Source organism: Mastomys coucha, unplaced genomic scaffold, assembly GCF_008632895.1.
Source record: "Mastomys coucha isolate ucsf_1 unplaced genomic scaffold, UCSF_Mcou_1 pScaffold21, whole genome shotgun sequence".
Lineage (NCBI taxonomy): Eukaryota > Metazoa > Chordata > Mammalia > Rodentia > Muridae > Mastomys > Mastomys coucha.
In genome coordinates, this window is record NW_022196904.1 from 141,093,687 (window position 1) to 141,116,787 (window position 23,101).

The following is a 23,101-nucleotide window of genomic DNA, read 5'->3' on the forward strand; positions in this document are numbered from 1 at the left end:
AATGCAGCCTGGTCCACATAATAAACACCAGGCCAACCTGACCTAAAGTGAGACCTAAAGGAGATTGAGGGCACCCAGCCCCAACTGATACATCTGTAATATAACTTTTTTAAAAAAAAGATTTATTTATTATTATACATACATACGCTGTAGCTGTCTTCAGACACACCAGAAGAGGGCGTCAGATCTCATGACGGGTGGTTGTGAGTCACCATGTGGTTGTTGGGATTTGAACTTGGCAACCTTCGGAAGAGCAGTCGGTGCTGTTACCTGCTAAGCCATCTTGCCAGCCCTGTAATACAACTCTTAAACACCCCAGGCTCAGGCTCTAGAAACTTGCCAGAGATCTAGAAACTGCTGCAGTGTCTTCTAGCTATGACTAGGACCCTAAACCCATGAAACATAAAAAATATGGCTGCCTAAATCAAACCTGAACAATGACACAAGTTGATATGCCAACATAGATGGGGGACGTCTCATGGAGTTCTACCCCTATATGAAGAGCTAAAGGGACAATTAAGAAAGATTGGAGAATTCTGAGAAGAGAAACTGTCTTCCCTTAGGGATGAGCCCCTAATGGTTATCCAATACCAATTGTTCTAAAAACATATACACACAAGCAACATGAAAGGAACTCAGCAGGTTGTGTTTATATACTTATTTGAATATATATGTAACAATAATAGAGAAAAAGAGCCATAAAGTTGAGAGGGATGGAAGGGTCAAGAAAGGGGTTAGAGCTGGGCGGTGTTGGCGCACGCCTTTAATCCCAGCACTCAGGAGGCAGAGGCAGGCAGATTTCTGAGTTCGAGGCCAGCCTAGTCTACAGAGTGAGTTCCAGGACAGCCAGAGCTATACAGAGAAACCCTGTCTCGAAAAACCAAAAAAAAAAAAGGGGGGGGGAGGGTTAGAGGGAGGAGGGAGTAAATGATATATTTTAATTAATTTTTTTAAAAAGGTGGGATAAAGAGATTACCCAGTGGACAAACTGTCTGCCAAGCAAGCATGGGACATGAGCTTGCATCCTCAATACCCATATAAAAATCTAGGCATTCTGTTCTACATCTCCAACCCCTGTGCTACAGGGGCAGAGAGGCAGATCTGGGGCTCACTGAGCAGTCTAACTAAACTGGTGAACTCTAGGTCCAATGATACCCTGTCTCCAAAAATAAGGTGGAGCATGATAGAGGAAGACGCCCAGTGGAGATGCATGCACACCTACACACTCATGCACCCATGCACCTGAGCACAAGTGCACAAACATACACATACAGTGAATACACGGGAAGATTTGCCTAAGTTATGTACAAACACTATGCCATTTAATGTATCTGAATTGAAGCCTGGTAGTATACTCAGTTGGTAGACAGCTTGCTTTACATTCATAAAAGCCAGAATTCCACTTCCAGCACTGCATAAAAACACCTTTGGTGGCACATGCCTATAATCTTGGCATTTAAGAGGTAGAAACAGAGGGACACAAGTTCAGGTCATTGTTGGCCACATAGAAAGGCAAGTCTAGGCTACTTCAGATCCTGTAAAGCAATGGGAGACAAAAGAATTGAGCATCCGGGTTTGGGAAATATGTACTGGGCCCTAGAACTCATGTTCTCAGCCCAAATCTCAATTCCTGTGAATAACAAAAGATGATGACATTTCAGAAATCTCCAGGCAACCAGAATCGAGTGGATCTTCCTCCACACCTTTGGGCAAGGCCATGAGTTTCAGGATGTTACCACCATGGCTGTGTCAAGATGCCCAACTAGAACATTTCCCCACAGTGAAGACCCAAGTTCCAGGCAAGGCCCTGTCTCCTGCCAGCTACGCAACCTTAGGCCAGGTCAAGTCACCTCTCAGGCCTCAGCTTCCTCATCTGAGGACAGGACTCTGCCTGCAGCACTGGGCCTGCCCAGCCTACTCAACAGGGATGTTGTCAGTTTCAGCCATAAGGTGTCAACAGCTTTGTGTAAGCTCTCTGGCAGAGTGCCCAGCACCACGCTCCTGGAGTGACATGGACCCCGAGAATGTTCTAGTCCATTACCAGGAAGCGTGTGGTGTTTTCTAGTCATGAACTAGCTACAGCAATCCTCCACTTCCTCTCCTGTGACAGCCCATGATTTCCTCTAGTTGAGAAAGAAGTCTGCATCCATGGGGCAGCAAAGGGACTTTGCCCTCAGAGCAGTGGAGCCCGTGACCATGTGTCATTCCACTTTCCTCACAGCTCAGGTGGCCTGAGCCCCACCTGACAACAGCCTGGGGTCTGTGCCGGGGCATGACCTTCAATCCCAGAAGACTGGCCTGTTCTGTGTGTCTCCCATGTGGGAGCAGAAAGAGCTGGTCTTAATTTAATGCAAGTGGGAAATCTAGGAGGCATAGGTGGGGTGACTGACCTCAATAACAGCAAAGTAAACAATGACCTAAGGTCAAGGTCAAGCCAATCTATAGTTCTCCATAATTGCTGGGTTCTGAGGTGTGGGGCAGGAAATGTACTGCCATGATGAACAGGGCAGGTCTCCTTCCAATGGCAAGAACTGGCAAAGGACGGGTCACTCTAGCAAGGCAGGGTAGTAGAGATGCTAGAGGGGCAGAAAGGCTAGAAATTCTCCCCACAACAAAAAGGGAAGCCACAGAGGCTGTCTGATCTGGCAGTTGTTGAAGACTAGGGTGTTTTCTGGTGAAATAAACACCAGAGGCAGGCAGTCTAGGGTGAGCAGCAGAAAGATGATATTCACTTGCCTCAGTCCCCAGAGAGGAAAGGGGATAAATGCATCTCTGGGGCAGGGGAGAACCCTGCAGGGGTTTTAATCTGAGAAGGGAAATGCTTGTGTTTGTTTTTGTAAAGGATGGGTAGAATAGAAGGATCCTGGGACCTTGGGAGTGGCCCCATGATGACTGAGACACCTAATGGATATTTAGTGAAGCCTGTGGAATCCGGATTCTTTCATGTGACAGTCAAAAACTCCTGTCTCCTGAGTATCTGCTGGCCCACCTAGACATGCTAGTTCCTCGAGATGACACCACAGGGACCTTTGTCAGGGAGAAGAAAATCACCTGGGTGTTCATTCACCTGTGAAACCTTCGGTTGACTTCCTTTCTGTTCTCTTGGTCAGTCCTATGTTTGCCTTTGTATCCACCTCATGCTCCCAGCTGCCAGCTAGATTCCTAAAGAGCTTCTATGTCCATCCCTTTCTTGCAGGCCACTGCAAAGTGAATCTGGAATTCCCATCCCCAGGCTCCAGAGTCAGTCTGCTAACTCAGGTCTCTTCCATCAACTCCTCAACTTGACCATGGCTTAAAGCACTGGTTTTGTAAAACCAACCTCCCTGGAATGGATGAGCATCTACTAAGTGACAGACAAGGCATCCCAAACCCCCATTTTCTCAAGGAAGTGTTTCCAGGCTGCTGAGGTCTTTGCTTAGAAGTCACATTTCCCTTCTTCTCACTACCGAAACTGCCGGCTGTCACTTCTGCTGATCTGGGCCTCAGAGTGGGTCAGAGTGGGTCCGGATGAGCCTAGAATAGGTCAAGGAGGTAGAGCATGTGGCTGGGTAACAGCTGATAGCATGTGACATGAACTGTGGTGTAGAGGGAACTGAGAAAAAAAGCATCCATAAAGAAGCCGTGCTTATTAAGGCTGACTGACTGATTAGAAGGTCAATGGTTCTGTATTGGAGTGTTGCAAGTCTAGAGTCTCACTGCAAATTATCTTGAGCTATCTTTTAAATAGCCATTTATTGGACGCCTTTGGCTTAACAGCCTTGTGACTGTCAAGTATATCCTTTGGAGCACATGAACAAACCCCTAGCTTCCTCCATCTTAAAAGCAAAGGACATCATGAGAGAGCTTCTAAAGCCTGTAACAAAGCTTTCTCTTTTTTGCTATAACCCAACTATCAGCAGTCCCTATGAATATACTGGAAAAGTCTGATTCGTCGATTTTATTTGTTCTGTTATTACGACTGTTTCACAAAATTGCTACCACACTGGAATGTTATAACCTAAATTTAGGGTAACCTAAATTTGCATTACCAGTTACCAATCTCATTTGGCTCTATGAGGAGAGATGCCTTAGCATCAAGTGTTCAGGGTAGATGGAAGTATTAGGGATACTGGGCTTCAAATACTCTACCTCAACACAAGAACCAGATCTCAAGGAGGCCGAGTGGACTTTGGGAGCTTCTGGGATGTGGGCAGATATCCAAGAGATACTGGGAAGGACAAAGTAGGGCTCTAACAGAGACAAGAGTTCAAGCCCCCAAAGGCCCACAGGCCAAAGTAGAGACCAGACATTCCACAGGGTAGGATGACTAGAGGAAAATTAACAAGCTGCAACTCACTGGAAGAGGAAGAAGGGCCTGCAGCAGTGTTACTGTCTGGGGACACAGTTCAAGAAGGTAGTCAAAGTCCAGAGGGAAGGTGACCAAGCAAACAAACAGCCAGGGACCGAGCGATGAGATCACTGGCAGATGTGTAGCATTCTGGCTCCTCGGCCACACTGAGACTTCCCAAAGGCACAGAGGCCTGAACTATTTTCTTTTCTTTTTATTTACTTTTTTTTGAGAATTTCATTCCTGAGTACTCTCCTCACTATCTTTTAAATTTTATATTTAGCAGGGAAGGCATGCAACTTACGAGTAATAGGTTTATTCCTTCTCCCATGTAGATTGGAGATCGAACTCAAGCCACTGGGCGTGGCAGCACCTTAACCTACTAAACCATCTTGCCAGCCCTGAATTACTTTACTTTATTTTTTAAGGGGGAGGCAGGGCTTCCACTTACAGTTGTCCTCTAACATTCCAGGCTGTGAATCTCAACCCTTAATATTCTAGAAGAGAGGGATTCTGGGTATCTAAACTTCTAAGTCTATATGGCCTGGGTTTTCAAGAAATGATTTAAGGATCATTTCCGAATGACAGTTGCTTCATCTAGAAGGTACCACAATCTGCCTGAGTGGTGCACTTGCAAAGATCAGAATTTCCTGCACACTTCTCGGGGAATCCCATCCTTTGGCAACACTGGATGTTTCGTTTTCACCCAGCCTTCATCTGTTTCCAGCCCTGTGATGTTCCTTCTCTGTAACTGGCTTGCAGGAACTATCTTGGACTCTGCTTTCTCAGTTAACATTATTCCATATGCACAGTTGGCAATACACCATACATTTAACGATCACATGATGTTTAATGATTGCCCTAGCGTTCTACTGCACACTCTGCTCCACATTTTCAGTCCATGACTATTTCCCCCTGACGAATTCTCACCTTTGGGTCTCACCCTCTGCCCTACAAAATACAGTGATTTGTAAACTCTGGTGTCCCTTGGATCCTACTGTACCAAACAGTGGATGTAGAGTCTTGGACAGCTGTAACGGGAGAGGGACAAATCACTGGAAAGGAAAGAGACCCAGTATCTGCTGAGACATCCCCACAAGAGTCTTTCCGGCAAAAATATCCAAAGCCTGACAGGGTGATCAAGACTTGGGGAAGTCAGGAGCTCTCATCCTTCCCCTCCAGCTCACTTCCTGTCCACCCTCCCTCTCTCTACAAAACCACAGCCCTCCAGGCCTTCCATGACAGCCCTACCCCTCCATGACAAAGCACTTTTGGAGCCCAAGCCCAACCTCCTCCAAAGGAGCAGAATGCTGAGTCACAGTGGAACAACAACTTTCTACCACAAGATTCCACACCCCCACACCCCCACACACACACCCACCCACACCTCTTCTAAAATGAACTAGTATTCTACAGAACAGAGGGGCCTGCCTCTGCTGGCCTGCATTTGCTCTGTGGCTCCTCCTCGCCCTGGGTGGCTGCTGTTCAGCTTGTTCTGGGCTGCCAGCCAAACTCCCTCCTCAAAGTCACGAGGAGCGAAGGCAACATGGGGGTTGGAGAGGCAGAAGTACGGTCAACAAAGGTCCAAAGACCTGGCCACATCTTCAGAAGAATCTGAAGGCTTGGCACCCACTGCTCCCAAAAGGTGGGAACCAGACCCAAGTGAGGGTTCTCACATTCTTTCCATTTCCCTTCAAGCCCTCCTCCCTCAGTGCTCTTCCACAGGACATGCTGTCCCCTGGTTTGCTCCACTGTTTACTGCAGCTAGGGATGTATTTAACAAGATGGAACCAATACTGATTCACAAAACCTCCTTAATGTGGCAGCTCAACTTCCTTTCAACTTTATGTTGTTTCTGTTCACCTGGCAGTCTTAGAGATCTGCACATCCAGTCCAAAACAACTTTCCCAACAGCCTTCCCTCAAACTTGTGTTTCCTCTGAATTCTCTGGTACCATGCAGGGCAGCAGTAAATGCAGCTGCCCAGGCCTGAAAACTGGAGGGGTCTGGTACCCACTCCCTACCTCCCAACCCACAAAATATTTAACAACTCACCTCATCCTGTCCTGGTCCTGTCTTCTCCATATCTCTCTTCAGCTTTCTTTCTCCCACGCTCATTAAAAATTATGGCAGCTGTCTCCCAACTGGTACCCAGCCTCTTGCTTCACTCGAATCCAAACTCCACATAAAATAGAGCTTTCAATCTACAGTAGTAGGGAAGCCAACCAAGTAGTCCCTATAAAGAGGTGTTATTAATGCGGACATCACATAGCCTGGTACAGCGATACAATGGAGTCTCAGCACTAGATCATTTGAGCATATGCTTTCAGGATTAGCCTGCACAACACAGTGAGATCCCATCTTTAAATAAAAACAAAAGAAAGAACTAAACTAAACAGGAATACCTCAGTGGAAGAGAGCCTGTTTAGAACGCCCAGGCCCTAGATTCCATCCTCAAAAATACATAATTGTACATAGACATTCTGGCTCCTGATCTTCGTCTTTTCTATGGGCAACACATACCAGCAGCCCAACACACTATTTCTATGTTAACCTTGTTTAAAATATCTTTCATATAAACCCTTTTCATTTTTAAGTGGTCAAACCTGCCAACTTTTGAGAGGCTCAAAAGAACATTCCCTATTCCAAATTTGGATAATTTTCTTTAGTCTTCTTAAAACTGTATAGATTTCAACTTTAAGAATTGTATTTTTAATCCACCTGGGAGGTATTTTTAAATACGGAGTGATTCATTTTATCCACATGACAATTGTGTCGATATTATTGGTTAAACCCATTCTTCCTTCCCTAATTTGAAATGCAGGCCTTTAGCTTATATCGAGTTCCCACACATGTGTGGGTGGGAATATTTTCATTTTTGACCTCATCTTCCTGTCATACTTTATTGTAATATATATGTATCTGTGCATATACACCCTATATGTGATGATTGATAGATACCTCAAGCCAACCTTCCCTCACAACCTTTGTTTTCTTCAGTTGTACAAGCTAGCCCACAGACTCCATATGAACTTCAGGATCATGACCTACCACAGAAACACTGCATTTTCACATTTCAGACTCTGTTGAATAACAGGGTTAGAGCTGACATGGTAGAATGGAAGATGAGCCTTCAGGAAGATAGCACCCCCTTGTTCTGCACCTGCTTTGCTTTGTCTCGTGTCATTGTTGAGCTTACTACTTGCTACTGGAGTCTATGCTGCTGATGTTAAGTGAAAATATTTGCTCACCACCATCACCCTCTTGCTGGTCTTTCATCATATTTTCTAATGGTGGTTAACTGTTAGAAAAAGTTTGCATTCTACATGTGACGATGACTGGGCTGGACTCCTAGCAGTTTTTCTATTGATTCACAGTAATGTTCCTAAAGACAAATGAATATGGTATCTCCATATTGCCTGCAGGGCAAAGGTTAATGACTTTTTTATGGCACACCAATCTGACTGTGTTCTTTCCAGCTCTTCCCAACATGCACTTTGTTTTTCGTGCCAAAAAAACATGCTTAAAGTTCCTTGAGCAAGGGAAGCATTCCCACATCTGTCCTTTTGCTGTTCCCTCTACTCAGAATTCCTTTCCTCACCTCCCTCCTCCACTTTCCAAGGGGAGTCTGTTCACCAGCTTTAGCTCAGCATCAGTCTCTTAGGGCCATCTTCCTGAAGTCTGACTCTAGGACATTTATCCAGAAGCATTCTGCAGCTAGAGTACCACTGAAATCTTTCCTGGAAGGAACATACATAATGTTTATTTTTAAAAGAATAAGTACCACTAGTAATGTATTTCAGTAGACTTGCCTTAAAAGGGGAGAGAGAGGGTTGTAATCCCAGCTCTCTGGAAACTGTGGCAGGAGAATCATCAACCAGCCTGGGACACAGAGAGTCCCTGGCCAGTCTGGGCTACTACAGATCCAGTAACCTTGTCAATCTTGTTTCAAAACAATAACAACAAAATCTAAGTCCAACTTCCAGTTTTGAGTATATGAAAAGCTTCTGCTGGTTTCCACCTGTGTTGAAGACTAGACACGACTGAGAGCAGCAGATGTGGATGGCAGGGCCTAGCAAGACGTAGTGGCTAATCTCTAGTTCTGCTTGCTACCCAAGAATTTGCATCCATTTTGAAGCTGGGCCAGAGCTACAAGACATACACAGTTGGCTCGTCCCTCCGAGGTTTCCTGCACCTGTCATCTGCCATTCTGCAGTATCAACTTTTTTCCAAGGACAAACCCAAGGTTACTGAGAAAGATAAAGGAGACCATTTTGAAACAGATACATGTAGGTCACTTCATTTTTCTAATCCAGAGACCTCTCTTAATTTCAAGCATCACCAAAGGCTTTCTCAGAAACCTAGACGGCTTGGCCCCAGGATTCCCCTATAGACAGGCGGCTATCCTGCACTAAGGAGAAAAGTGCCTTCTTAGCCTTTGTTTGTTCAACTGCACTCAGAGCCGTGTTTGCTTTCAGCAAAGGGCTGGGGTTGTTTGAGTCAGAAGAACGGGGCAGAACCGAACCTCCTTCTCTCCTACTCCTCCTCTGAGCTTCTCTCCACAGATTCTGAAGGAGAGAAAGGCGCTCTTCCCCAGTCTAACTTATATTGTCGTTCGCCATTTACAGCGCCAAGCTTCCATTTTCCTATTTGTAAGACGAAGTCACTGCCTGGTGTATGTCACGATTTAACAACAAGCACTTAGCCTAGAGTTCAGGGACGTCCTGTGGGACTTGAAAGTCATCCCCATTGGTACCCTCTGTCCCCATCTGGGACCCAGATGCCTCGGCTGTACGGCCGGCTCCCGCTATGCCCGCCCCGGGCCACAGAAACAGCCCGCTCGTTGCCAGGCACCGCTCTTGCAGAAGCTCAGAGTCCCTAGCGTCGCCTCAGACACACACAGGCTCCTCCCCGCGCGCGCCCAGCGGGTTTGGGCAGCTTGCCCACAGGAAGAGGCGGGGCTGGGCGGTCCGCCGCGCTGATTGGCCAGAGTGCGCCTGACGCAGGATCCCGCTATAAGTGCGGCCCGCTCTCCCCCAGCGCCAGACGTTCTCGCCCAGAGTCGCCGCGGTTTCCTGCTTCAACAGTGCTTGAACGGAACCCGGTGCTCGACCCCCTCCGACCCCCGCCGGCCTCTTCGAGCCTCAGCCCATTGCAACTTCGTCGTTCCGCCGCTCCAGCGTCGCCACTGCGCCTCGCCCCGCCGCCACCATGACCACCGCGTCTCCCTCGCAAGTGCGCCAGAACTACCACCAGGACTCGGAGGCTGCCATCAACCGCCAGATCAACCTGGAGTTGTATGCCTCCTACGTCTATCTGTCTATGGTGAGTGCGGCCTGGCCTTTGGCGGGCCGGGAACCGGGTGCGGCCTCCCCTGGGCCACTTGGGGAGCAGGCGGAGGGTGGGTTGGGGCGTGGCCTGCTGCGGGCTTCCCCGCCTTCCAGCGCCCTTCTGGAAAATGGAGTTTGTTCGGGGTTCTTTCCTAAGGCAGGCAGCCCTCCCGTGGCAAGTCTGAGCACATAGCGCCTTGTGGCTCCTGCTTAGGCCGGGCACGTCATAACACCCGTGCTTTGAAGCCTTAGGGCTGTACGACTGTCAGCCTGTCCAATCAGCCCTGCAGTTAGGTGCATTTTCTGCACTCTGGTCCCCTCCGATCACGTGGCCTGCAGGCTTCTCTGTTTGTGTATGCGTCCTGCTTCTTTTCCTCCGAGTATGGCGGGTCTGCTTGGTCATGGTGTCGAATGGTATCCATGACGCCTGCTGTAAAGAGGCTTATCTTTTGTGAGCTTTCTCTGACCCCTTCAAAGCAGCCGCCTCCACCTCTCTGCTTATCACAGAGCCTCACTTGTATTGAAGCTTATCGCCAGGAATCTCCCCTCTGTAGTTATCAGTGTCACCCCGACCTTGCCCATACAAGGCATCTGGAGTACTTTTTTTTTTTTTTTGCATGAGTTGTGGCTTACTAACAGAAGTGGTAGGTACGTACTTGTTGGAAAAAACCCACTATCAATTGCTACAAGGAAGTTTTCCATGTAGTAATTGTTTCTGAAAAACAGATTTGGGGGAGGCCTGGACTTTGAAACAGGTCCCGACTTCTGTGGCTGTCATTCCTGGAATACGAATACACTGAGTGCCTAAAACTGAAAATCAAAGCTTCTCCTAATACGTTTGTGCTAAAATACATTGCCCTCAATTGTTAACCCTGCATGATGCAGTAATTTTATAAATCATCAGTTGTCTGTCTAGCTGGAAATCTTGTGACCTTGTGTTAGCCATTTTTTTTTTTTTTTACATGATTGGTGAAGGAGGAGAAAAATGGCCTCCCAATGCAGGGTACTCTAGCACCCTACCTCTTAGATAAGTAGATTTGGCCTCGGCTTAAATTTTTTTCTCTGCACCAATACAAAGCCATAGAATGCTTGATAAAGCCAAGTCCCAAGGTTTGCTTTCCCATCCTTACTGAACTTTTAAAAGGCCCAGTAGGGTGGCAGACAGCCACTGCACATACAGCCATCGCAGCTGCCTTGCTGTGCGGATCAGTAACATGCACCCTTTCCACTTTTCAGTCTTGTTATTTTGACCGAGATGATGTGGCTCTGAAGAACTTTGCCAAATACTTTCTCCACCAATCTCATGAGGAGAGGGAGCATGCTGAGAAGCTGATGAAGCTGCAGAACCAGCGAGGTGGCCGAATCTTCCTGCAGGATATAAAGGTAAGAAGGTCCTAGGGGTACCTTAGATGAGCAGGTAACCCTTATTCAGAAAGCAATGGCAAATTGCAGTTGTCGAGTGAAAGCTGTGAGAGGAGATTGAGGGCAGTCCTTTGGCCAGAGCATGGTGGTTCAGTGTGAGGAGTTGACTGGCTTGGATCGATTGGTAGAGACTGCAGATGAGTTGACCTGATGTTTCATTCAGAAACCAGACCGTGATGACTGGGAGAGTGGGCTGAACGCAATGGAGTGTGCACTGCACTTGGAAAAGAGTGTGAATCAGTCACTACTGGAACTACACAAACTGGCTACTGACAAGAATGATCCCCACGTGAGTATTGGAAACACGGGATGGATGGAGGAAATGATTTGCCACAGGGCTTAGGAGAGCGGACCAGTAACTTTGTCCCATATTCTCTTTCCTAGTTGTGTGACTTCATTGAGACTCATTACCTGAATGAACAGGTGAAATCCATTAAAGAACTGGGTGACTACGTGACCAACCTACGCAAGATGGGGGCCCCTGAATCTGGCATGGCAGAATATCTCTTTGACAAGCACACCCTGGGACACAGTGATGAGAGCTAAGCTGACTTCCCCAAAGCCACGTGACTTTACTGGTCACTGAGGCAGTGCATGCATGTCAGGCTGCCTTTATCTTTTCTATAAGTTGCACCAAAACATCTGCTTAAGTTCTTTTAATTTGTACCATTTCTTCAAATAAAGAATTTTGGTACCCAGCTCTTGTCTTTGTGATTGAGGATAAGCATGCCAGCTTCCAGTTGCATCACTGTCAGTTATTATACTAATCACACTGAAACACCTAAAGGAATATTCACATTTATTAAACTCCTTAGTCTGGGAAAGATAGTAAAATACATGTGTTCAGACAGGACTAAGCACCCTTGGTTCCGAGTTAACTTGCCAGACTGTGGTGGGAACATACTCTTGGGTGTTGCTGCTTTGTGCCTTGGACTTGCTGGCATCCTTGCAAGTGAGGACCAGGCTGTGAAGCATCACTCATAGGAAACAGGTTTGGTGTACGCTTCATCCCTATGGGAGATTTGAGAGTATTCATAACATGAGTTGACTGAGGACAAAGGTGGAAGCTGGCCTTAAACACACTGGGATGATCTATAAAAGTTAATGTATTTAGTACTAGAAGCAAGCTGGAAATTGTTGCCTTAGGAACAATTAGGAAAAACATGTTCTGGTCACAGATGAAACAGGAATGTAACACTCTGGATGTGTGATCAAGGTGAGGGTGGGATGCTTGTGATTGGGCAAAAGTATCCCAAGAAATGTAAAAGAGAAATGACATTAGGCTTGTGACAATGTTTAGGCGTTTTGGAAGTAGTGAGGCCTCAGACCCCCAGACCCATGGAGACCATGGCCAATGCCTGAAGTGAGGTGGGGAGTGCTCAGGTGAGGACAAGTGTTTATTTGCCATCTAGCTGATAAGAATAGTGAGGCTGGTCCTTGGGCTGCAGTCTAGCTAGAGTTTCAGTTCTGTCTCAAGGCTACCTGCAAAAAGGCTAGCCAGCCATCCCGGCAAAAAGTAAACAGCCTGGCCCACTCCCTACTTCCCAAGATAGCCATCATTTCAGCATTCTGTTCAGTACAATTTCACTTCCTAGAAGTTTCTTGCTGATACCAAGCTCTTAGGTGGAGTGAGCAAAAGGCCTCCATCACAGGGTTTTTTCCTAGGTGGTTGGTATTAATCCTCAGCTAGTGTAGGGACATAAGTTTCCCCCACACATCAGTAGTAATGGAATCTCAGGGAATTGTCGGGTAGACTCAGAACTGAAATCACAGACTGGGGAATACAGCTCTTTGGGTGGACAGACCTGTTAGGATAGGGCTCTACGCGCTCCTGCAGTAGAGCGTGCTTGTTGGTTGACGACTGGGAAATGCAGCTCTTTAGGTGGACAGGCCTGTTGGGATAGGGCTCTACGTGCTCCTGCAGTAGAGCGTGCATGCTGGCTGATGGCTGGTCCAAATGGCCTTGTTGAAGATGTTCTGTGGAGCTCTCTGGAATGTTCAAGTTAAACTCCACACTTTTCTTTTTCACGTGATAGACTTCTTGGCACTCTGTGGAAGGCCCATCACCTAGGAACAATTCAATGGTGTTCTTGGTGGGACTGGAGAGATGTGCCAACACTCAAGAGCACTTCCTGCTCTTCCAGAGAGCTTGAGTTTGATTTCTAGCACCCACATCAGGCAGCTCACAAGTGCTTATAACTATAGCTTCAGGAGATCTGACACCCTCTTCTGGCCTCTGAGGGTACCAGTATATGTGACATATACTCACAAAGTCACACATACATAAAAAATATATAATAAAATAATAAACCTTGAAAACAAAGTGTTCTTGGTCTCAGAAGTGATGGGTGTTAGGCATTTGTGTTTAGTTTCCATACCTTTGTCCGAGCAAGGATTGGAAGGTGCTGACTGCTCAGGAGGGTGGCTGCCAGGGGTCTCTGGGGCACCATAGGAGCTTGTCCTCTTAACCTCTGGAATATCTCTGAAGAAGTTCAGACCCTTAAATTTCCAGACATTATCTTTCTGGTCTTTCTGGTTGGCATTCTTACACTGGTCCTCGAGGAAGGGGTCCTTAAAACACAGTAGTTTGGTCTTCAAGTCTCTCCAGGGAGGATGGTAGTCTTTGGATTGCAGTCCTAAGATGCATCCAAGGGTGGTGCCATAACCATTCTCTTTCTTATCCTTGGTGTCATACTCATTTGGCCAAAACTCTAAGTCTCCTTTCTTCAGTCTGGAAGGAAAGAGATGGCATAAGGTTGAGTAAGTAGACAAAGAAAAGATGAAAGCAAATGCCTCCCCAGGACCAAGGCAGACATTTCTCTTCTGATGGATCCTGCACTTCCCAGGGAGTCCCTCAAGGCCCAGTTCACACTAGGTTCTTTCTTGCTTACTGGTAACATTCAATTTTCCAGTCTAGCATTACAGAGTTGGTGTGTGTGCATAGGTGAGTGATGCACCTCTGGATGCCTGTGTGAAGGCCAGAGGACAATCTCCATGTGCTTCCTCAGAAAGCCATCTACTTTCTTTGGGACAGAGTCTCCCATTGGCCTAAAGCTCACAAATTAGGCTAGATTATCTGGCCAGCCATCTCCAGGCCAACTCTCTGAGTCTGCTTTAGCATGGGGCGGGGGTGTTACAAGTATATGGTGTCAAATGACACCATCTGTTCTGGAGGTCAAACTCAGACCTGCTTTAACCTACACTAATTCCCTGAATCCCACAGTCTAATCTTTATCAGGCAACCTTCTGTTAGAGTACCTCCCTCCAGGCAATGGGAACTTCTGCTCCCAGTAAAGCCTGTTCAGATAAGGCCCAGCAGGAACAAAGAATTTATGTTATCCAGTAGGGAGTAACATACACCAAAAGGCCTTTGGCTTCCCGGCAGCAGAATTCCTGAGGCCCCAGGACCTTTAATCTGTAAGAAAAAGCTTACTTACTCCAGATGGGGCCCTTGCCCACATCCAAAATTCCCTTGGCTCTAAGATCTACTTGCAGGCCCAGGAGGTGGTTACCACTTGGCCAAAGGCAACTTCTGTTCTCTGTCTGCCCAGTCTTTGGCCATGGGTTGGAGGCTACTCCACTCAATAGCTTGCACATTCCCTGAATGCAGGACCAGTGCCACACCAGGTTCAGTGGGGGTGGGGTGGGGGTGGGGGAAAGGGATAATGTTCAGATGAAACAGGTTCAAAAACGTCTTCCAAAATGTTCCTATTTCTAGTTTCAGCTTAATGAATTCTTTGGGTCATAAAAGAGCAAAGAGAGAGCAGTCTAGAGCGGTCTAGTACAATGTGCAAATACATCACACCCTCCAGAGCCTGCTCACCTCTGTCAGCCAGAGGACTGTGTGGAAAGGCCCATTCGGCCTACTGTATCTAGGGGGAATTTGGATGAAATGGGATTGTACAGAGGAAACTGTGGCTGCTGTGAGTGTAAGGAGGTCTTTGTAGGACAATCTATCCAGGAGGGCCTATCTCCTTCTGGGACTCCCTTACAAATACTGTTCCTCCTACCTCCCAGGCTTCCTAGAATTCCACGTCACGGAAAGGCTACTTTTTCTGGTCAGAGTTAGAAACCCATCCTTGGCATCTCATGGCATCATCAATCACTGACCAACACCCCTGGAAAAGTCCTGTTTCTCTCTGGGTTGTACACAGGAGAGAATGGACTGGAGGGTCTAACATAGCACAGTGGAGAGAGTAGGAGGTAGCTGGGTATGGTAGAGCACAGCATGTTTTTAATCCCAGAACTTAAGGAGGTAGAGGCAGGAGGGTTTCTGTGAGTTCAAGGCCAGCCTGGTCTACCTAGAGAGCTCCAGGACATAAAGGACTATGTGGAGAAGCCTGTCTTAAAAAGAAAAAAAAAAATTAGAGCACATAGTGATGGTTCCCACCTATATTCCTAGCACTGGATGTGAATTCAAGGCCATCTTGGGCTAGTCCAGGATTCCAAGGCAGCCTGAACTGTGGGGCAGTAAGCAGTTCTGACAGCCGGAGTCCAATAGAGAGGCCACCTCGGAACCCTGGAGACCCACTGAGCAAAGTATATTTGTTCACAAAGGACAGTAGGAGTTCGGTGATAAGCTCCTGAGACCAATGGCTCAGATTTCAGCCCAGACCCCTCACAGCTTCCTCTGCAGGAGATATGTGCTCTATCAGGCAGACAATACCTCAAGCTCCCAGCGTTCTAGCTGGACCTTACACACACAGTCATCTGAACACAAGCCAGGCATGCCATGCCCCATACAATAAAAGGGGTGGTTTGCCCCCTTCTCACTCTCTTGCTCTCTTGATCTCTTGTTCTCTTACTCTCCCATTCTTCCTCTCTCTTCCTCTTCGCCTCTCTCTCTTGTTCTCTCTCTCCACTCTGCTCTTTGTTCTCTTCTCTTGCTTTCCTCCCCTCCTTTTCTCTCTCTCCTTCCTCTCCTTTCTTTCTTTCTACTTAACTAGCATATTCTATCCTTCCTACAAGAAAATAACTCATTCATACATTGCCTCCTTTTTAAATAAGGCGCCGTGCAGCAACAGGTTAGCCCTGGGGGAGAGAGAGAGACCTGGGCCTCCGCAGCAGGCCCCCTGCCATCCAGGAGAGAGAGAGAGAGAGAGAGAGAGAGAGAGAGAGAGAGAGAGAGAGAGAGAGAGAGAGAGAGAGAGAGAGAGAGAGCGCCTCAGGCGGGCCACCAGCCCAGGCCCCCTGCCTTTGGAACAACATTGAACTACATAGTAATGGACTTGTCTCAAACAAAGCAAAACACCTTCCCCAGCATAGTGAGTTTGAAGCCAGCCTGAACTATATGAGACGCTATCTCAAGAAAAACCAATCAAAAATAAGTAGGGAGAGCGTAGAGCTAGAACCAGACAGCTGGCTCAGATGTGTCCTTTGTCACTTATGTGACTTTGGGCTGGGCAACTATTAACCCCTATAAACTTTAATTGTCTGAAGAGTAGAGATAACAAACAAAGGTTATTGGAAGAGAAAAAAATGTCTGTGAAGAGCACAGTCCGCTACCTAGCCCTTACTGGGTACCCAGTGTAGTAAAAAGAGTTGTTCCAAGTTGCTTACACTTAAAAGGTTTCCCACCCAGTCCCCTGGCACTGTCTACCTGATGTTGAAGGTGGAGCCCATGAAGGAATGTCGGCGAGACTTGGCAGAAGCAGCTGTGTAGGGTGGCTGAGGCTCTACCTCATTCCAGTACATGTCACGTTCCATGGGAGGCAAGTTCTGGTGCATCTCATCCACAGACAACAGGGACACCTGGTTGCCAAGGACAGAAGTGGTATCAAATAGAATGGGCAGCCCAGGCAGGACCATGAGCCTGCCCAATCAATGTCTTAGGAACTGTCAATTAGTTCCCTCTGGACCTCAGTTTCCCCACCATCAGTGTCCCCACTAAAGAAACTGAAGTAAACATCAGTGTCCCCACTAAAGACACTGATGTTCACTTGCAGCCTCCAAAGCTGAGGTGAGAATCCTGTGAGTGCATGATGTTAGAGGAGGAGAGTACAATTTACTGCGTGGTCTCCCTGAGAAACTGTTACGTCCCCTCTTTGGACCCCTCTTTGAGAAAGGTCTACGACACAGTCTCTCCACACTCCACACCCCCTTATACCTGCAGGTTTCTGTCAATGATCCAGTTGGTCTCAAAATCATCATCATCCTCTCCAAAGGGATTGATGAGCTGTTCTGCCACCTAGAGGTGGGGAGAGGAGTGACGCTCTGAGAACCTTGTTACTCTGCTTCCGATCCCCAAGCCTTGGGTCCTCCCATTCCGACCCCCCTCATGATGCCCTTCCTCCCTGTGTCTTCGTAGCCACAGTACTAGACCCCAGCCACTCCCAATGGGGTGCCCCACATACTACCTTCCAGCCTCTCCCTCATGAGCCAGCCTGTCCCTGAAGACCAAACTGTCCCCTCCCATGTCACACAGCAGAGTCATCACCTTGATCTCACCCGTGTAAATTTTTGTGCACCTATCTATCTTCCAATATGCATGTATCTGCTGTTTTGTGAGGTTAGAGATAAATGCTAAGGCTGGGCTGAACTAGAGTGGCCAGGAGGGGAGTCTCCTGGACACTTATATCTAATATACTCAAGCAGAGCTCTCTGCAGACGATCCAGGGAGCATCCTGATAGCTAGTGAGGCACCTCCAATAATTTTAGTCATAAAAGTATAATTTAGTGGAGTCTTTAGAAAGCAAAGGGAACTGGGAGAGGGTATATTGAAACTAGAGTCCGTGCATGTGTGTGTGTGTGTGTGTGTGTGTGTGTGTGTGTAATGGACAGAATAGTTTCTGTATGCATGCTTATGCATGTGTGATATACAGGGCCAGATCTTTTGCAGCTGCCTGTCTTTCTCCCAAGTGGCTGCTGGCCATGCCTACACGATGGGGGAGGGTGGTATGCAGCGAGTCCCACCTTCAGCCAGCCCATGTAGAATAAGAATTGCAGGATTGTGAAGACAGGCACAACCAGATCCATCTCGTGGCCTGGGTAGTCCTTCTTTGGGTTCAGAAACTGCCTCCCGATCAAGCATGCAAGGAAAAAGCTGTATACCGCCACTGTCACCACCTGGAAGGAGAAAAGGTCTAGGTAGCAGAAAGGGCTAAGCAGGGACCACAGTCTAGAGCTTTCGGGTCTATAGCCTTGCTCTGCCGCCACACTCTTGTGACTGGGTCTCTGTTTGCCCTTCATTCTCTCTCTCTCTCTCTCTCTCTCTGTGTGTGTGTGTGTGTGTGTGTGTGTGTGTTTGGTTTGTTTACTTTTGTTTTTTGAGACAGGGTCTCATAGAGCCCAAGCTGGTATGCAACTCACTATATAACCAAGGATGACCGTGAACCTCTGATCCTCCATCTGTGTTAGCATTCTGTCAAAACTCCGCCCCACAGTTACCTGGCTACAGCCAGGTGTACCTGACTCACTATAAAAGGGGCTGCTTGCCCCTCCTCTCTCTATTGCTGTCTTGCCTTCTTGCCCCCACTCTGTCCTATCACCGCTTCCCCCCCTCCCCATGTGCTCATGGCTGGCCTCTACGCCTCCTCTCTTTCTCTTTTTCATTCTCTGCTTTTCTCTGTCTCTACTACCCTCTTAAGTCCCCTCCCCATGCCCTGAATAAACTCTATTCTATACTATACCATCATTGTGTGGCTGGTCCCTCAGGGGGAAGAGATGCCTCAGCATGGGCCTGCGGAGGTACCCCCTTCTCCCATACTTGACTACACAGCCACAAACATATTCCTTCCCTCCTTATCTTTTTATAAAACACAACACTCAGGCCACCAGATCCTGGGGGCTAGAAATACAGGTATGTGCCACCATGACCAGTTTCATGCAATAGCGAAGATCAAACCCAGGGATTCATGCAAGCATGGCAAGCACCACCCAATGAGCTCTACCCACGTATCGCCAGCCATTTGCTCCTCTTTAAGACCAAGATAACAGCATTCCCCCTGCTGGCTGGACCAGGCAGGAGCATAGAATCTTCCAAGCCCAGGCCTAATTCAGCAGGTGGGATTATAGTCAGTCTCTAGGGAAGAGAGCTTTCTGGATCGTCAGTTTCCCACACTTCTTACCTGTGTGTACACCAATGGGATACTGATCCAGTCGTAGGCATACAGCTGTCCACACTGAGTACGCAAGGTGCACACCTCCTGATGGGCAGGAAAGGAGGCTGAAATGCTAACCACCACCTGCTCCCCAGAACCCTTCCACAGCTCTTCCTCCGATACAATGCAATGGTGCGGGAAGACCCTCCTCCAGCCTTCTCTTTAAAGGAAGCCACAACCCTACCCACTGCATCCCATCTGTGGGCTCACATTCATCAGGCTCTGGAGCAGGACGGTGTCCCGGATTCGACCTCCAAGATAGGCCTTCATTGACAGGTTGGCAAACCACACCCAGGGCACCCAGAATGTGTTGTGTGGTAGGCACACCTTCTGCAACTGCTTATGTTCCCCAGAGGTCATAAAGCCTGCAGGGAAGAGTGGACAAGGCAACAGGTAACCCTAAAGAAGTGGCCTGCACCAGGAAACCCAGCCAGCCCAAGCCCCTAAGGCTCTTTTACCATGTTTGTTTCAACACACTAAATTACTGAGTCCCAGTTAGGTGCTCTTCTGGACCCCATGGGGCAGGAGGTGGGAGGAGGGGGAGGGCTTTGTTATTAGCCAGAGTCAGGCCCTAGCCAAGTCAAGGGGAAGCTAGGGACACATGTCAAGACACCCAGCCAGGAAAATGGAGATCAGGATTGGCAGAAGGAAAGGAGGTTGATCCATCAGTTCCCAAACCCCACTTCTTCCCTTATCCCTGAAGGGTTCTTGACCCTTTCTCAAATCCCTCCCTTTTAGTTTATTCTGGCCTTGACCTACTCTGAGCACCTGATCCTGACCTGACCAATTCTGTCCCCAGTCTGACCCCACGGGCTCCACCCCACCTCACCCTCTTCAAGCCCAAGGGGACTCTAGCTCCACCTAGAGCCACTTCAAGTCTCAGGCCCCGCCTCCGGTTAGGCTCGCCATTCGGCCCCGCCCACTCCAGATACTGCCAACCTGCTGCCACCAGGTGGTGAAGAGTAGGAAAGCGCTTGTAGACCGAGGTGCTGATGCTGCGCAAGATGAGCACTTGGCCCAGGTTGGCATAGCGGATGAGCGTGCGCCGCAGCAACCGGCCTTGCTCATCCTTACCCTCCACGAAGCTAGACACCTGGATCATGAGGCGGTCGGGACACGGCAAGTTCTCGTACTGGTTCCACCAGCGGCTCACCACCAATGTAACATAGAAACCTGGGGAGGAGGGAGGAGGTACAAGGTGGGAGGGGCTAGCTATGGCCAAAGACCAGCTCCCGGTGAACCCTCTGTTTCTCCATCTTCCTGGTAAGTGTGGACTAGCCTAGAAGGCCACTGGCCCACCTCACCCCACTCTCCGCCTCTAGTGGAGGTCTGCCCATTGTGTATCTGGAGCTAGGGAGAGGCCACCGGACCCCGAACAGCCGCAAGGGGGCGCTCACCCAGAACGAAGGATACAGGGATGAGCTGAATGTAGTTGTCGCAGTACAGAGCCAACTTCTCAAACAACAGCTGCTGATCACTCGAGAGAACCATTCTGGCGTGGGTGAGGCATTGAGAGGAAGTGGCTAAGAGTGTGTCCCTACTCCCGGATGGGGAGGGTGTGGGTAGGGTGAGCTAGGCATCTAGGTGTTTACCCTTTCCACTGGTCTGGCCCAGGGTCACTCTCTTGACTGAGGTGGGTTCTTGGAAGGAGTCACTTCTGGCGCTGTGTGTGTGTGTGTGTGTGTGTGTGTGTGTGTGTGTGTGTGTGTGTATCTGTCCCACTGCCATACTGGGAATGGAGCCTAGCTCTTGCTCATGTTGGAAAAACACTTCACCACTGAGATATATATCCAGTCCTTCACTTTTAAACAAGCTAAGGGACAGTGGCTTGGAACACGTGTTGCTCTTGTGGAAGACCCAGATTCAGTTCCTAGCACCCACATGGCAGTTTAGAACCATATTAAGTCCAGTTCTGGGGGGAGGGGGGTCTGATATCCTCTTCTGGCCTCCTTAAGCAATACACACACTGTGCACATACATACATACATATGAACATAAATATATACATACAGGCAAAGCACTCATACACATAAAAATAAATCTTAAAAAAATAAATAAAAGCATGTAGAAACAAAGAGGTTTTTTGGTGGTTTGGTTTAGTTTTTTGAGACAGGATTTTTCTGTATAACAACCCTGGCTGTCCTGGAATTCACTTTGTAGACCAGGCTAGTCTCAAACTCAGAGAGATCTGCCTACCTCTGCCTCCTGAGTCTTGGGACTAAAGGGGTGCTCCACCAAACCTGGCACAAGGGTTTGGTACTCTGTGTGTGTGTATGTGTGTGTGTATAGTATTTGTTATATAATTATTATATATAAATTTATATGGTAGAGGGCTAGATAATTTAGTGGGATAGTGCTTGCCTAGCACATGTAAGTTCATAGGTTCAGTCTCTACACTACATGTGGGTATGAACCCAGGCATGGTCACACACACATACATACACATACACACACACACAGAGGGATGGCTAGGTTGAACATTGTGTTTAGGGCAATGCAGTGGTTCTTGATGACATTCTAATAGTACTACATGTCATGTAAAATACATCTGTGCAAACCCACAGGATGTAGGACACCATGAATGAACCCTAGTGGCAACTATGACCTTCTAGTGACAATGGTGTGACAAGGCAAACTCACTGACTGTAGCAGCAAACATGCCAGCGTGCATATGTGATTTGCTAAAGCAGAGGCTAGAATGGGCACAAATGAGAAATCTATCAGCTGTTTAATTTTTCTTCAAACAACATGTTCTTAAAAAATATCTAGGGTAGTGATATGGCTCAGTGGTTAAGAGAGCCGACTGCTCTTCCAAAGGTCCTGAGTTCAAATCCCAGCAACCACATGATGGCTCACAACCACCCGTAATGAGATCTGGCTCCCTCTTCTGATTCATCTGAAGACAGCTACAGAGTATTTATTTATAATTAATCTTTGGGCCGAGCAGAGACTGAATAAGTATGGTCTACCTGAGCGAGCGGGGTTAACCAGAACAAGCAAAGGTCCAGTCAATTCCCAACAACCAAATGCAGGCTCACAACTATCTGTACAGCTACGGTGTATACTCATGTACATAAAATAAATAAATATTTACAAAAAATAACCTCTAGCCAAGCATTAATCGAAGAGGCAGAGAGAAAGAGAGGCAGAGAGGCAGAAGCAGAGAGGCAGAGGCAGGCAGATCTCTGTGAGTTTGAGGTCAGACTGGTCTATACAGAGAGTTCCAGAACAGGCAAGGCTACTTAGAAAGATCCTGTCTTAAAAATAAAATAAAGTTCTGACTTGGCATAGTGGCTCCTGCTTGTGATCCTAGCACTTGGGAGGCAGAGGACAAGAGGAGCACATCACTGCAAGTTTGAGGCCAGCTTTGTCTACATAGGGAGTCTAAGACAGGCATAGCTACATACCAAGGCCTTGTCTCCAAGAATTAATTAACTGGGGCTGGGAAAATGGCTCCCTGGTTAAGAGAACTTCAGAGGAGCTCAGTTCCCAGAACCCATATAACATCACAGGCCATATGTAACTCCAGTTCTAGAGGATCCAGTGCCTGCTTCTGACCTTCACAGGCACTAGGCACATACAAGGTACACAGACATAAATGCAGGGAACACATTTAAATACATATAAAATAAAATTTAAAAATCTAAAAACAGGGAATTAAGTAATTAAATTCTAATTTTTAAAGTGCCAAATACCAGTGTGCTGTTATTAGAACAAACTCCAGAATTATAGATATTTAATATTTTTCAATACATAGTAGATATGATTGGTTTTTTTAAGATTTATTTATTTATTAATACATAAGTATACGGTAGTTGTCTCCAGACACACCAGAAGAGGGCATCAGATCTCATTGCGGGTGGTTGTGAGCCACCATGTGGTTACTGGGATTTGAACTCAGGACCTTTGGAAGAGCAGTCAGTG

The 23,101-nt window shown here is 47.5% G+C and overlaps 2 protein-coding genes and 1 long non-coding RNA gene across 4 annotated transcripts in view; 1 reads left to right on the plus strand and 2 right to left on the minus strand.

Annotated features, from left to right (window-relative positions):
• Window positions 1-226: 226 nt before the first annotated feature.
• On the minus strand, window positions 227-8,416 carry LOC116103542. Its single transcript, XR_004123499.1, has 3 exons — window positions 7,928-8,416; window positions 6,382-6,562; window positions 227-243 (listed from the first exon to the last, which is right to left on the minus strand). It is a non-coding gene; the product is annotated as an uncharacterized LOC116103542 (long non-coding RNA).
• A 625-nt stretch (window positions 8,417-9,041) lies between these two features.
• Fth1 (ferritin heavy chain 1) lies at window positions 9,042-11,777 on the plus strand. Its single transcript, XM_031389649.1, has 4 exons — window positions 9,042-9,651; window positions 10,893-11,039; window positions 11,242-11,367; window positions 11,463-11,777. The coding sequence occupies exons 1-4, from the start codon at window positions 9,538-9,540 to the stop codon at window positions 11,622-11,624; spliced, it is 549 nt and encodes a 182-aa protein (XP_031245509.1). The 5' UTR covers window positions 9,042-9,537; the 3' UTR covers window positions 11,625-11,777.
• Window positions 11,778-11,866: 89 nt separating this feature from the next.
• Best1 (bestrophin 1) overlaps window positions 11,867-23,101 on the minus strand; it is a 16,216-nt gene continuing 4,981 nt past the window's right edge. Inside the window, exons 3-12 of one of the 2 annotated variants that reach the window (XM_031389642.1) lie at window positions 20,575-20,669; window positions 20,114-20,350; window positions 19,388-19,542; window positions 19,145-19,222; window positions 17,991-18,143; window positions 17,185-17,265; window positions 16,678-16,829; window positions 13,457-13,809; window positions 12,884-13,145; window positions 11,867-12,089 (exon numbers count right to left, since the gene is read on the minus strand). In XM_031389642.1, the coding sequence (XP_031245502.1) occupies window positions 12,053-12,089; window positions 12,884-13,145; window positions 13,457-13,809; window positions 16,678-16,829; window positions 17,185-17,265; window positions 17,991-18,143; window positions 19,145-19,222; window positions 19,388-19,542; window positions 20,114-20,350; window positions 20,575-20,669 (1,603 nt within the window). In that variant the 3' untranslated portion in view covers window positions 11,867-12,052. The remainder of the gene's footprint in view (window positions 12,090-12,883; window positions 13,146-13,456; window positions 13,810-16,677; window positions 16,830-17,184; window positions 17,266-17,990; window positions 18,144-19,144; window positions 19,223-19,387; window positions 19,543-20,113; window positions 20,351-20,574; window positions 20,670-23,101) is intronic. The other variant, XM_031389643.1, reaches the window with a different exon arrangement.